This window comes from Cyprinus carpio, chromosome A13 (genome assembly GCF_018340385.1).
Source record: "Cyprinus carpio isolate SPL01 chromosome A13, ASM1834038v1, whole genome shotgun sequence".
Lineage (NCBI taxonomy): Eukaryota > Metazoa > Chordata > Actinopteri > Cypriniformes > Cyprinidae > Cyprinus > Cyprinus carpio.
This window is the reverse complement of record NC_056584.1, coordinates 27,220,839-27,236,228: the sequence shown is the minus strand read 5'-3', so window position 1 is coordinate 27,236,228 and position 15,390 is coordinate 27,220,839. Positions and strand designations below refer to the sequence as shown.

At 33.4% G+C, this 15,390-nt stretch overlaps 2 protein-coding genes across 2 annotated transcripts; both read left to right on the top strand.

Annotated features, from left to right (window-relative positions):
- The first annotated feature begins 501 nt into the window (after positions 1-501).
- Positions 502-5,113, top strand: gpatch11 (G patch domain containing 11). The gene is made up of 8 exons (XM_042769549.1): positions 502-659; positions 1,188-1,414; positions 2,523-2,564; positions 2,654-2,774; positions 3,023-3,113; positions 3,178-3,294; positions 4,758-4,839; positions 4,918-5,113. The coding sequence occupies exons 1-8, from the start codon at positions 610-612 to the stop codon at positions 4,974-4,976; spliced, it is 789 nt and encodes a 262-aa protein (XP_042625483.1). The 5' UTR covers positions 502-609; the 3' UTR covers positions 4,977-5,113.
- A 301-nt stretch (positions 5,114-5,414) lies between these two features.
- LOC109064588 (interferon-induced, double-stranded RNA-activated protein kinase-like) lies at positions 5,415-14,822 on the top strand. Its single transcript, XM_042769548.1, has 19 exons — positions 5,415-5,933; positions 6,012-6,141; positions 6,528-6,670; positions 6,848-6,983; positions 7,089-7,141; positions 7,905-8,057; positions 8,135-8,267; positions 8,359-8,399; positions 8,918-9,032; positions 9,167-9,201; positions 9,297-9,348; positions 10,235-10,311; positions 10,407-10,526; positions 10,712-10,837; positions 10,919-11,150; positions 12,887-13,003; positions 13,234-13,332; positions 13,976-14,038; positions 14,187-14,822. The coding sequence occupies exons 1-19, from the start codon at positions 5,821-5,823 to the stop codon at positions 14,310-14,312; spliced, it is 2,064 nt and encodes a 687-aa protein (XP_042625482.1). The 5' UTR covers positions 5,415-5,820; the 3' UTR covers positions 14,313-14,822.
- Positions 14,823-15,390: the final 568 nt, after the last annotated feature.

Here is a 15,390-nt window from a genome sequence, read left to right as displayed (position 1 = left end):
CATCATCTAAAGCGGGGGGTTGACTGTATTGTAATACAGTATATCATTTATTGCTAATAATATATCATTATTTATTACATTAGAAATAGTATTATTATTATTATTATCAATATTATATATTTTATTATTATTATTATTATTATTTATGATTATCATTATTTATTATCATTATTATTCTTATTACCTGAACTAAGAATAAATATTTTTGGAATACACTTATAATTGCAACAGAGTGTATAATTTATTGCAAATAAATAATTAATTTTAAAATTCAGATTTCATAGATTTTCATATTTAGTGTATCTTTTATTTTAAGAGTAGAACTTTTATTTATTTATTTATTATTTTTTTTTTTTTATTTTTTTTTTTTTTTTTTTTTTTTATTATTATTATTATTATTATTTAGTCAAAATAAAAACAATAAAACACTCATTAATATTAAAATGTTGTTGTTGTTGTTGTTTTCGGAGTTCAGTCTAAGTAGGAACCAAACACACTTTCTGCTGCGTTCCAGTCGGACACTTTTAACAGAAGGAACGACAAAAGTGATCCACGGAATTCTATTTCTATTTCGATTATAATTTGTTCTCAGTCTCTAAATAAACACAAATGGCTGATGAAGACGATGATTACATGTCTGACGCCTTCCTAAAGCAAATGTGAGTATAAAACACGTCGTTTGTTGAAATAATAATCCTGTCGCTGTCAGAATAAGAATAATGTGTGCTTGTGCATTAACGAAAAACAAACATTATACATGTTATTAAATGAGTATATTATGTGATTTAGGTTCCTTAGATTAATAATGGCGTGAAGTGATGCTCACCAAAACAAAATGTACCATGGTTTTCATTTAAGAGTAAAATTATAGATTTTTTTAAATTGAAACTTTGAAACTATTTTCACTAAGAAATTGCTAGTATGTTAGGTTTTTACAAATAATTACAAAGAAGTAGTATTTTCTTGTTTTATTTACAACTCCAAAAAATTTATTTTTACAATGTAAAACTGTGAATATGCCACTCAAGTACAGAAAACAAACACAAATGTTTCAGTTCAGACTATAAACTTCTATAATTCCCGATTCTTACAGCTCGCAGATAAACATAGATCACACAAATCGCTCTTTTCTGTGTCTTACATGCAGTTTTTGTTGAATTCTTTTGATGCTCTTTACACAAAAACAGCCCAGATGTCCGGCCTGGCGTGCCGATGGTGAAGCGTGAGAAGGAAGCCATGAAAAAAGAGGCTCTTCATAAAGAGAAGAATGCACAGAACCGGCAGAAGAGCTACAAAGAGCAGGAGCGAGAGAGCCGGGAGACCGCGCTGCAGAGCTCCATCAGCAGCCAAAATAAAGGCTTCGCGTTACTGCAGAAGATGGGATATAAAGCAGGACAAGGCCTCGGGAAACAGGGTCAGAGCTTCTGACTTCTAAATGGATTTGTGTGTGTGTGTGTGTGTGTGTGTGTGTGTGTGTGTGTACACTGCTGTTTAAAAGTTTGGGATTGGTAAGATTTGTAATGTGTTTTAAAGAAGCCTCTTCTGCTCATCAAGGCTGCGTTTATTTGATCAGAAATACAGAAAAAACTGTAAAATTGTAAAAAAATATTGCAATTTAAAATAACTGATTTCTGTTTTAATATACTTTAAACTGTAATTTATTCCTGTGATGCAACGCTGAATTTTCAGCATCATTACTCCAGTCTTCAGTGTCACATGATCTTCAGAAATCATTCTAATATGCTGATTTATTACAGTTTTGCTGCTTAATATATATTTTTTTTGGAACCTGTGATACTTTTTTCAGGATTCTTTGATTCATAATAAAGTTAAAAAGAACAGCGTTTATTTAAAATAGAAATCTTTTCTAACAATATAAGTTTTTATTATAATTTTCTTTAGCAATTTAACACTTCATAATAAAGTTAAAAAGAACAGCGTCCCCCCCCCCCCCCCCCCCCCCCCCCCCCCCCCCCCCCCCCCCCCCCCCCCCCCTCCCCCCCCCCCCCCCCCCCACCCCCCCCCCCCCCCCCCCCCCTTTTTCTTTACCCCCCCCCTTGCTGAAAAAAGCCCCCCATTTCATTTCTAAAAGCAAAAGCATTCATTTCTTTCAAAAAAAGAAAAGAATGAAAGAAAGAAAAAAAATACTGAGCCCAAACTTTTGAAAAGTAGTTTATATTGTTATCTAAGAATCCTGAAAAAAGTATCACAACATTAAGCAGAAATTCTAATAATAAATCAGTATATTAGAATGATTTCTGAAGATCATGTGACACTGAAGACTGGAGTAATGATGCTGAAAATACAGCTGCACATCACAGAAATATATTACATTTTAAAGTATTTTAAAATAGAAAACAGTTATTTTAAATTGCAATATTTTTTCACAGTTTTACAGTTTTTTCTGTATTTCTGATCAAATAAACACAGCCCTGATGAACACAGCAGACGTCTTTAAAACACATTACAAACAGCAGTGTAATATATTTTTGTGTTTATTAAAAAATGTTCTGTTGCTGCAGGTGCTGGACGTGTGGAGCCGGTTCCTCTGAACATCAAAACAGGTTCTTCTCTGACTCTTCACAGCAAGTGTTGATTATATAAGAGCGTGTTCAGAGAGGCTGACGTGTGCGTGTGTCCGTGCTGTTGTCAGACAGAGGCGGCATCGGAATGGAAGAACTCAAGAAGAGGAAAGCAGACGAGGAGCTTCAGAACTACAGGAGAAAAGTGCAAATGAAGCAACAGGGCGAAAAGAAATCAATAGAGGACTTCAGGTATGACATCAAACCAAGCTCATGGTTTTTAACCCTATAAAGCTACCGTATCATACTGACGTGCAAAGCCTGGATCTACTGTCACACACAATCTACCACATGCCACTCATGTGATCAGATTCTCATTATACTCATGATTAGAGTATATTTCATTATATAATGCTCATGCATCAGATTACAGTTTTCCTTTCTAAAAATCTATAAATGTGGATGAGTCGCAGTGTTGAGAAGCGTGTTTATTATCACAGAGTGCGTAAGAGGACCGAAAGGGAAGAGCGTCAAACACAGGGCGACCTGAGGAGGAGCCAGCGGGCCTGCGAGCAGCTGGACAGCCAGAAGGTCAGTCAGACTTTAGCCTCGTTTTAAGAGTCGAATCACGCTCACCATTGCTTCTTATTTTTAGGGCATCACTGTTCCCAGAGACGTCTGGTACTGGCCTGAAGCGTTGAAAGAGGAAGAGGAGGAGCTTGTGGAGGAGGAAGCCAAAGCAGAGGGAAGTGATGAGGAGGAGGAACTCACAGTGAGTTCATGGCACTCTCACTGCTAAGAAGACGCTTTGAAAGGGAAACATTTGTTTTGTTATCTGTCCTGTTGATTTTTAATGTTTGAGCTTGACTGATGCAGTCACTACAATTATTGCATTATTATTTTTTTAAATATAATAAATATATTTCTTTAAAGTATGTGAATTGCAATATATAATTAAAATATAATAATTTTTATTGTGTATATATATATATATATATATATATATATATATACTATATATATATATATATATATATATATATATATATTATATATAATATTTTATTTTATTTTTTATTTTTTTCTGTTCAAAAGTTTGGGATCAGTAAGATTTGTAATGTGTTTTAGAGAAGTATCTTCTGCTCATCAAGGCTGTGTTTATTTGATCAGAAATACAGAAAAAACTGTAAAATTGTAAAATATTATTATCATTTAAAATAACTGTTTTCTATTTGAGTATCTGTTAAAATATAATTTTATTTCTGTGATCAAAACTGTATTTTCCAGCATCATTACTCCAGTCTTCAGTGTCACTTGATCTTCAGAAATCATTCTACTATGATGATTTATTATTAATATATTAGAATGAATATGCTGATAATAAATCTAAAATAGAATTCTAAAAAAAATTAAGAATCATGAAAAATAGAATTCTAAAATTCAGAATCAATGTTGGAAACAGTTTTGCTGCTTTTATTTTTAAACTTTTTCAGGATTCTTTGATGAATAAAAAGTTAAAAAGAACAGCATTTTTTCAAAATAGAAATCTTTTGTAACATTATACACTACCTTTCAAATGTTTGGGGTTAGTATTTTATTATTTTTGTTTGTTTTTGATGAATTATTATTTTTCTTTATTGATTTGTTTTATTTATTGTTTGGTGTTAGAGACTTATATTGTTAGAAAATATTTCTCTTTTTTTTTTTTAATAAACACTGTTCTTTTTAACTTTTTAATCATCAAACAATCCTGAAAAAAGTATCACAGGTTCCCAAAAAAAAAGAAAAATATTAAGCATCCCAACTGTTTCCAACATTAATAATAAATCAGCATATTAGAATGATTTCTGAAGATCATGTGACACTGAAGACTGGAGTAATGATGCTGAAAATACAGCTGTGCATCACAGAAATAAATTATGGTTTAAAATATATTCAAATAGAAAACAGTTATTTTAAATGATAATAATATTTTACAATTTTACTGTTTTTTTCTGTATTTCTGATCAAATAAACACAGCCTTGATAAGCAGAAGAGACTTCTCTAAAACACATTACAAATCTTACTGATCCCAAACTTTTGACCGGTAGTGTGTGTCTTATCTTTGATAAGTTGAAGAGATATATATATATCTATATAAGTGTGTGTATATATATATAAACTGTACTTCTTTATTGATGGGAGGTGCCCTATGTGTGCCTCTGTGATTAGATTTTATTTGTTTTTTTTTGAAGCATTTTGACAAGCTGATGTTTCTCACCTCGTATCTGCGAGCGGTTCACTTCTACTGCATATGGTGTGGGACGGCATATAATGGTAAGAAGTCTAAACATACAATAACTGTTTGAGCAGACACAAAGATGATAAATCAACTGAACTGTTCTCATCCGCCAGATGAGGAGGATTTGAGCTCGAACTGTCCCGGTGACACGGCAGCAGACCACGACGACTAGAGCAACCCGAAATAATCTGGAACACACGTTTTTAATTTGCTTTTGACGTTTTTAGTTTTTTTTTTTTTTTTTTGCATAGCTGTGTTTGATATTTATGTGTTCTTATTCATCCATTAAATGCTGCGTTGATATCTTGATTCTAAGTGTGTGTATGAATGTTTTATAACCATATTGATGCGTCACTTCTGTGTAACTGAATCTCAGCCAATCACAAATGTGATTTTATTGTTATTTATTTCATTACTTTTTATGAATTAACTCATTGTGGTGTGGAGTGGACTGTTACAATACTGTGGTATTTGTAGATTAACAATAATTACTTTCTCCAGTTAGCCTAAATAAAATACTTGTACGTATTTAGATTTTTCTGTGGTTTATTATAGTTAGGTTTGATTTTTATTGTTATATTTTTAAATTAATGATAATTTGTTTCAAATATATATTTATATTATCGTACCTGGTAATTGATTTCTGAATCTAATAATTTAAAATAAATTTAATTTGTCTCCCGCAGGGGGGTATTTTCAGGTGGGCGGAGCTTATCAACACGCGTGACTTTTGATTGGTCAATCCGATGTTTAGCGATGACGTCGGATTCCGGAAATCGAAACTTAATCGATCTAAAATAAATGATACGAAGAAATGAAAGTAAACTCGTGTCTGCGGTGGAGGACGGTGTGAAATCACTACTGTTCGCACCGCGTTAAGTTGATTTAAAATCACGTTAATGCGTCTTTTAGTGCGCGAAGAGATGACGCTCTGCGTGGCGCTGACGTGCTGCTGACCCACGTAACGTAAACTTCTGCCGCTGTCTGTTATTTTAGCTCTTTTTTTAATCAGTGCAATGGAGTCTTTGTCCGGGAATTATATTTCTCAGCTGAACGAGTACCAGCAGAAGACTCAGTGCACCGTGGAGTACGAGGAGGGATCCACAGACGGACCGAGTCACAACAAAACGTGTGCAGCTCTTGTTCATTCAGTAAATGTGCTTCCGCGAGACAACAGCGCACTATTAAATCTTTGTTGTGTTGTCAGGTTCACTATGAGGGCTGTTGTGAACGGACAGCGGTATTCTGAGGGCACTGGGAAAACCAAGAAAGAGGCTAAACAAAACGCAGCCAAGAACGCGCTTAAATGCATAAAAACCACTCAAAATATTGAACCTGTAAGTACAACTATTAAAATATTAATTTAATCTAATCTATACAATACATATTTTTGTGAGTGCTCTATATAAACATACATATATAATGTTTAATATCGTACACCATCATATTAATTTACATTTGATAAATAATGCATTAGTTCTAACAATAAAAATTATTCTATTAATCTTGTTAATTGTTAATTTCATCATTTAATACATTATTAAATGACATGGAATACCAATTAATAGTTGTATTAATAAATACTGTAACAAATGTATTGCTCACTGTTAATTAATGCATGGAACATTATTGTAAAGTGTTACCAAATATCATATTAATTCTGGTATAGCTATAGAATCTAGATCATTTGTTTATGAATTAATGTATATGTGTCTAACTGCAGACCACGTCATCCGTTCAGAACCCTCCCAACAATACGACTGTATCTCAGAGGAATTATATTTGCTGGCTTAATGAGTATTCACAGAAGAACAAGTTATTTTTCAAGCCTCACGAATCCACTAAAATGGATCCAGGAAGCACTCAGTGAGTATTTAAACATTTGCACACACGCCTGTTCTTCTGATTTACAGCGTCCTGCTGAGAAAAGATAGAAAAGTACAGTACCTTTAATTTAAAATATTTAAAATGTGCACAAACTGCAAAATAAAGCTCAGTTCCTAGCAAGAAATAACACTGGATTCTCTCTAATCTCTTTTGTAGATTGTGTACGTATGTCTGTAAGTATGTTTGCGGTGATAGAGAGTTTCCTGAGGCTTATGGAAAAAATAAGAAGGACGCCAAAGAAGCAGCGGCAACCCGTGTTTATGAAGAGCTGAACAAAACACAAAATGCAGAGGTAACACAGCAGTTATCAGCTTGGATTGTCTAATGCTCTAATCTATATATATATATATATATATATATATATATAAAAAAAGTGTTTTTTTTTTTTGCATTTAAGGTCTTCGATGACAACAGCAGTAGAGCACAGAAGTCAGAGGTTGTGTCTCGTAGGTAAATGCTAAAAAAAAACATCATGACTGACAGTAAATGACTTATATTTGAAAATGTTCTCACCTTCAGATCATCTGAGATTAGGATGGGTTTGTTTCTTCATCAGATTTGGAGAAATGTAGCATTGCATCACTTGCTCTGCAGTGAATGGGTGCCGTCAGAATGAGAGTCCAAACAGCTGATAAAACATCACAATAATCCACAATAATCCACAGCACCTCCAGTCCATCAGTTCACATCTGGAGAAGACAAAAACTGAAACAAATCCAGCATTAAGACATTTTTAACTCAAATACAATAGAGTCTATAATCCATAATAACACTTCCTCCAGTGAAAAAGTGCATCTCCTGTTGTCTCTCACATCAAAATCCAGACACATATTTGTTTAGAGCTGTTTAAACGCTGCTTGATCTGTGCAGATTTCTCTCCTGATTCACACCAGAACACTTTTTCACTGGAGGAAGTGTTATTATGGATTATGAACTTCATCAAAAGTGTCTTAATGCTGGATTTGTTTAATCTTTTGTCTTCTCCAGATGTTAACTGCTGGACTGGAGTGCTGTGGATTACTTGTGATGTTTTTATCAGCTGTTTGGACTCTCATTCTGACGGCACCCATTCACTGCAGAGCAAGTGATGCAATGCTACATTTCTCCAAATTTGTCTGAACTATTCCTTTAATGGGTTCTTTTACTATACTGTATATTCTGCACATGTTAAGTTGTTAATTTTAACATCTAGTCTTTTGTGTTCACGTGCTAGCCCGGAAAGTGTCTTCTTGAGTTTTGCTGATGAATCCCGAAGCGCCACGCCTGACAGCAACTACATAGCACTTCTCAATAACTACTGCCAGAAACATAATCGTGTGTTTGATTTCAAATTAGTGGAGAAACGAGGCCCTCCTCACAACCCAGAGTGAGTCTTGAGCTGGCCCATAACTCTGAAGATTGGTTTGAGTTAAAAAAAGAAAAAACTGAGATGTTCTGTTTCAGGTTTGTATATAAAGTTGTCATGAAGGGGAAGGAATATCCTGAAGGACAAGGAAAGAGCACAAAAGAGGCGAAGCAACATGCTGCTCAGCGCGCTTGGAGTGAAATTAATGAGCAGTCTGGATGGACCACACAGGCAGGACGCTTCAGAAATACAGCTATCTTTATAAGTCTAGATGTTAACCGTGTCATGTTTATTAATGCACATGCATGTTTGTAATTAACAGAGTTCTGAAGATGACAGCTCTTCACAAACTCAAGAGACATCGTAAGCTGAACAAAATAACAATGCATCTTTATATCATTATCTATAATGTGCATGTTATAAGCGACCCTGGAGCACAAAAGCAGTCATAAGTCGCTGGGGTATATTTGTAGCAATAGCCAACAATACATTGTATGGGTCAAAATTACAGATTTTTCTTTTATGCCAAAAATCATTAGAATATTAAGTAAAGATCATGATCCATGAAGATATTTTGTAAATTTCATATCATAAATATATCAAAACTTAATTTCTGATTAGTAATATGCATTGCTAAGAACTTCATTTGAACAACTTTAAAGATGATTTTCTCAATATTTAGATTTTTTTGCACCCTCAGATTCCAGATTTTCAAATAGTTGTATCTCAGACAAATATTGTCCTCCTAACAAACTATACATCAATGGAGAGATTATTTATTCAGCTTTCAGTTGGTGTAGAAATCTCAATTTCAAAAAATTGACACTTAAGACTGGTTTTGTGCTCCAGGGTCACATATTGAAAGTTTATCTGTTTCATAGTAAATCTCAGGACGCACAGCACTCCTCAAAAAGCTCGCCTGAAACTCCCAGCTCAAGTTCTTCCATTGTCTTCAAAGACTCCTCTGCTGTCACTTCTCCTGTGGTCATAAGCCCTGTAAGTCTGTGCTATTGGTAGCATTTGCATTTTTATATTTATATATATATATATGTGTGTGTGTGTGTGTGTGTGTGTGTGTGTGTGTGTGTGTGTATATGTGTGTGAACTTATGAAATCGATCTGTGTTGCAGATTGTGAGTCCACTGGATGTGAAGCCGAAAATAAAGTAAGCTTTTACATTTGTTACATTTTTAGAACTTTACCGTATTTTTGGAATCATTAATGACACAAAATAACATTCTGCTTTTTTTTTTCTTTTAGATTAGCACCAAATTTTAATCTGTCACCAAATGGTCTGGCCAGGAGTAAAGAGGTATTCCAACAACATTTACCAGTGATGGGGAAGGAAATATTATTAGCTGAACTGTAAAATAAAACAAAGTGACGTTATCTGAGAAAGGAGCTGCGTTTTCTGTGATGAATAAAAAATACAAAGAAAGTAAGGCTGAAAATACATTATTTATGTATGTGAAGTTTGGGATATGTATGTGGTTCTTTTTAATGAGTATCCTCCGTAAAGAAATGGCTGCAAAATTAATAGATAAATGAAAAAATGCAAAGGATAGTAAAAATCATTTCTGCTACATAAGACAAAAATCATGCTTTGGTAAATCATAAAAATGACAATTGGAAATGTTCAGATTAAAAGTCATAATTACTAGATAAAAAAAGTCTATATTATGAGGCAAATTTATGGCAAAAAAACATTTAAAAAAATCATATTTATATGTTATTTTTGTCATAATAATGACTTTGTATGTCATAATTTTACCTTTTTAATACCATAATAATATCAACATTTTATCTTATAATTATGGCTTTTTATGTCATAATTGTACTTTTGAATACCATAATATTATAATATCAACATTTTATATTATGAAGTTTTATGTCATTATTAGGATTTATCAAAGCATTCTTTTTTCTTATCCGGCAGAAATTGGCTTCCATAAAAAGAAATTCAAAGTTTTATTTCATAAAATTGCCATTCTCTATATATAATAATATACAATCTCTCTCTAATCTCTCTCTCTCTCTCTCTCTCTCTCTATATATATATATATATATATATATATATAAATTGTATTTAAAAAAACAAAACAAAAAAACAGTTCCAATATTCTCCAAACGCAAGAAAAAAAGTTTTATTTATTTATTTTTTCCTTTTCTCTGTTATTTTCTTCTAATATTTCCCACAGGTTGGTCCTAACATGAACGCACAAAACCCAGCGAAGCCATCTGGAGGTCAAACCTCAAACCAAGCTACAAAGTCGAGGTAAATCATAACCTGTTGACTTTGTGTCAATCAGCATAGCTCTTGAAAAGCTTTAAAAATCCATTGTCTTAAAGCTGTTATGTTCATCTTTGTAGGTTTCTAGAAGACTTTGACTCAATAAATCCAATTGGCAAAGGTGGCTTCGGTCGTGTTTTCAAGGCAAGACGAGTACTTGAGAACACATATTTTGCTGTGAAGATAGTGAAGAGCACAGAGTAAGTCGATTAAGTTTTAATCAGTACCTTTTTGTCTTTATATAATGAATGTAATATGTGTCCTATAGGATACATCATCCTAATACCTCGCATTGATGTCCAAAAACAGTTATCTAGGCCAACAGCTAACTAGGTTTTAATGCACAATATACAGCGATGTAATAACATATTCTGTATTTCCCTAGAAAAGCTCGTCGTGAGGTCGGGGCTTTGGCTAAGTTTAATAACGCCAACATCGTCCGCTACTACACGTCTTGGGTGGAGGACACGGCGTACAGACACGAGTCTTCAGAGAGCTACAGCCTCTCAGAGTAATTCACCCAAAACAAGTCTTTCTGGAACAAACTGCAGTCTCCAGCTGTAACACGTGTATTTGTGTCTGTTGGCTTTAGCTCTGGCAGTGACCCGGGAACAAAGTTCCTCTACATTCAGATGGAGTTCTGTGAGGGAGACACGCTCCGTGCCTGGATTGATGAAAGAAACTCTTCAGATGTTCGTGACCCGGAGAGGAGGACGGAGGCGGCACAGATAAACAGACAGGTGCTGGTGGCCGTGAAGTATATTCACTCCAAGGGTTTGATCCACAGAGACCTGAAGGTGGGTATTGGCCACACCCCTCTGGATGTTAAAGGGATACTCCAGCCCAAAATGAACATTTTGTCATTAATCACTCACCCCCATGTCGTTCCAAACCCGTAAAAACTCAGTTCGTCTTCAGAACACAATTAAAGATATTTTGGATGAAAACCGGGAGGCTTGTGACTGTCCCATAGACTGCCAAATAAATAACAGTGTCAAGGTCCAGAAAAGGTATGTATTTAAAGTCGTGGTTAGTATGATTAATCTGTCTTCAGTCGTGCGTGCAATCTGAAGCGATGGGAAGACTTTTTGTAAGCAAAGAAAACAAAAATAATGACTTTATTCAACAATTCCTTTGTCAACAGTCTCTTCTGTGTCTCTCCATATCAACGTATGCTCTTCTGTATCATCCGTGCCACAAGGATGTGCTGTTTTCTTTCAAATCAAGGCTAAATACATGTAGAAACAGTGCATCCTTGTGGCACGGATGATTTAGAATAGAACACGATAAATAATACAGTGATATGGAAAGACATGCATGATTGTGGTGAGGATGGAATTGTTGAATAAAGTCGTTATTTTTGTTTCCTTCGCTTACAAAAAGTGTTCCCGTCGCTTCATATAACCCAGATTGCACGTTTGATGGTGGATGGTGGAGTATTCTGACGATGACTTTTCATACCTTTTCTGGACCTTGACACTGTTATTTACTTAGCAGTCTATGGGACAGTCTGGCCTCCAGGTTTTCATCCAAAATATCTTAAATTGTGTTCTGAAGACGAACGAAGCTTTTACGGGTTTGGAACGACATGGGGGTAAGTGATTAATGACAAAATGTTCATTTTGGGGTGGAGTATCCCTTTAAGTGGTCATGAAATGCATTTTTTAAATGATTTTATGTTTCCTGAGGTGCACTTACATGTTTTTCATCAAAACGGTCAGAATTTAGATATGAATGGTCATCTCTCTGGTTTGAACGCTCTGTTGGAAGGGGCGTGTCTGCTAAAGTAAACGCCCACTGCTGTGATTGGCTAACATCTTTGCATATGAAATGAGCATTACATGTGAACCCTCTCACTAACTGCGAACGAAATTCACTGGAGAGCCTCTGTTGTCCGACTGTATTGATTCATTTAAGTCCTCTTTGTTTCATTTCAGTGTCATTTTTATAGCAGGGGTATTGATCTGGACAATTATACATATAAATTAACCACAAACATACACACAAATGGACTATAGGTTTAATTTTAAATATTATAAAAATGTGTCTGGAAATTTTGGCATTTGTCTGTATGTTCATGTTTATGGTTAATTCACTCATCCTTAAATTCAAAATTCTTCCACAAATTATGTCCTAATTCATGTTTATGGTTAATTCACTCATCCTTAAATTCAAAATTCTTCCACAAATTATGTCCTCTTTCAAATTACGGGAGTAAATGTAATTCAGTGTTATTTTAGTGTAATGTACTATTATAGTTTTATTAAGGTTTTTTTTATTTTAGTTTGTAAGAGTTTAGTCATTTTCTTTTGTCTTGGAGAAGGTATTATTTTATTAATGTAGTGGTGGTAATTGATGCTGGTTGTTGTTGTTTTTTTTTATATTTTTTTTTTTTTTTTTTTTTTAGTTTTAGTACTACAAGTTTATATATAATTTTATTTCAGTTAACATTTTTTTTAAGTAAAGAAAATGTTTTTTATTTCAGTTTTAGTTAACGATAATAACCCTTTTTGTTTAATATTATAGTTTTTGTTTTCGTTTTAGTTTCTGATTTTAATAGGGAAGAGTGAAGGTTGGAGACTTCGGCCTCGTGACCGCAGCAGAAAATAATAATGACGAGCATCTGCTGGAACGGACGAAAAGGACAGGAACCCGTATTTACATGAGCCCAGAACAGGCGAGTCAGGAGGCGCATGTTCAAATCAACACTGTTCACAACCCTGTTTACTTGACTGGAATATTGGATATTTGATTTAAATTGGAATGTTCATGCACACAATAATGAATCAAGCACAATAAGATCATAAGGAATATGCATTTACACAGCAAATAAGAATCTATGAGATTGTAATGTGTTTTATGTGAGTGTAATGCTGAAAATGTCATTGTTCTAAACTGAATGTTTAGGCGACTCAAACGTCGTATGACAGAAAGGTGGATATATACGCCCTGGGTCTCATTTATTTTGAACTCCTCTGGAATCTCGTCAGAGATGAAAGGAAAAAGGTTTGATTCATCCTTTTGTCCTTTATATAATAATACAATCTGTGTATTCATCTTGAATATGAAATTTAATCTGCATGTATGTGTCTGATGTGTTACAGTACACTACAAAGAAAGAGTATTTTTGTTGTTTTCTTGTACAAACATCTAAACCGTCTCAAGTCAAGATACATTTACTTGAGAAGCAGAATAACATTCTAAAAAATTATCAATTAAATATTAAAATTTTATTATTTGTAATATTAAAATTAGGTGATTTTATGCTTAAATCAGGAGAGAAAAATAAATTTAATTTAAAGGGGAAACAAAATTGTATTAATATATATATATTAATATATTTTTTATATTATTATTTTTTTAAGCAAAAACAAGTTTTTTTATGAACACATGATAGGTAAAAATAAAAGAATGACTGTAAGTATCTTTGGATTTAGCTTCTCAAGCTAAATAAATCTAAATATATTATAGATAATATTTTTTTTTTTTTTTTAATATACGATTTTTATGAATTTTTCATAAAAGAAGACTTAATATCTTATCAAGTAAATTAATCTATATTTTAGAATATATATTTGTTTTTTTAATTTTTTTTTTTTTTTTTTTTGTACTTTTTTTTGACTTTTTTGACTTTTTGACTGTCTTTTAGATTTGGGATGATATAAGAAGTAGGGATTTTCCACTACAGTTCTCCAAGAAATATAGCTTTGAGGTGAGTGTAATTTCATGATAGAAGGTGTTGATGCTGAGCATACCATATGCATATCAATTTATTTATCAATCAGTTATTTTAAATATTACCCTGCTATAATCAGTTAGTCAAAGCTGACCGTTATCTAACATGCTGTCTCGTGAAACAGCACAAGCTCATAGACCGGATGTTGAGTCCCAGTCCTGAAGAGAGACCAGACGCCTCAGAGCTGATCAGACTGATGGACGGATATACTAACATCCTGAATGCAGATAAAGACAACAGGACGATCTAATGAGATCTCATCTCTTATATGCATTTATAATAATAGCAGCTGCTTATACTGTAACATTTAAGGTGAAGCATTTAGCAGATCCTTCTTGCAAAAAGGTTCAGATGGCAAGTGTGCAATTCTAAAAAAAAACTATGAGGGGGAAGTCGATGTAAAAAATGACCATTTTGTCATCATTTACTCATCTGTACGCCGTTCTCCTGTGGAAAATGTGTAGCAGAGTGTCTGCTATCTTCTGTATGACACAGAAGAAAGAAAAACAGAAGTGCAAAAAAGTATAAAAGTCATTTTCTCTTGTGTCTATCATTTCTCTGTGAGCATGCTGTTACTGTAATTCAGTCTGTATGTGTGCATGAATTATCGTGTCAAGAATCAGTGGTTGACGCATCATTGATTGACTATTTTCATGAAATCCGTTTGGAACCGAAGTTGAATCCATTAGCTGTGTCTTATTGTGAACCTGTCTGTATTGCATAATAATCAGTAACAATAAATCATGGAGTTTTAACCTTGTCTACAGTTAAAGTGGTGCATTTGTATCCATACTTTTTCTATTTTTTTTGCTGTCTGTGAAGGTTTTCTTATTTGCTCGCATCTAATTTTATATTATTGGGATGTTCTTGTGAAAATATATATTTTTAAAAATCTGTATAAGCATACTTTATTCCTTCAATTGCTAGGCTGTCATTTTAAATGAGAATCCTGTTGAAATACCTAAGTCAAAATTAGGTCTAAGACATGATCTGTTTATCCCAGAACATGTTAGATATATAAGAGAGAGAGAAAAAAAGTTTTAAAATGGGATTTTTTATAAATTTTAGAAGATCACCTTGTTAAAGCAAGACCATTTTAATTAATTACACTTTTAATTAAACATGAAAAATAGTAGAAAGACTGAAATTGTAGCCTATTTTCTTGTAAAAACATACTCTATTATTAGTTTTATTTACATCTGTGAAAAGTCTTATTTTACAGCATAATAAAATTAAGTGATAAATTCATCATGTGATAAATAAATTACAATTACAAGTTCATCAACTCAGAACAGGTAACTGTTGCTATTGTTACCTTCTCATGAACA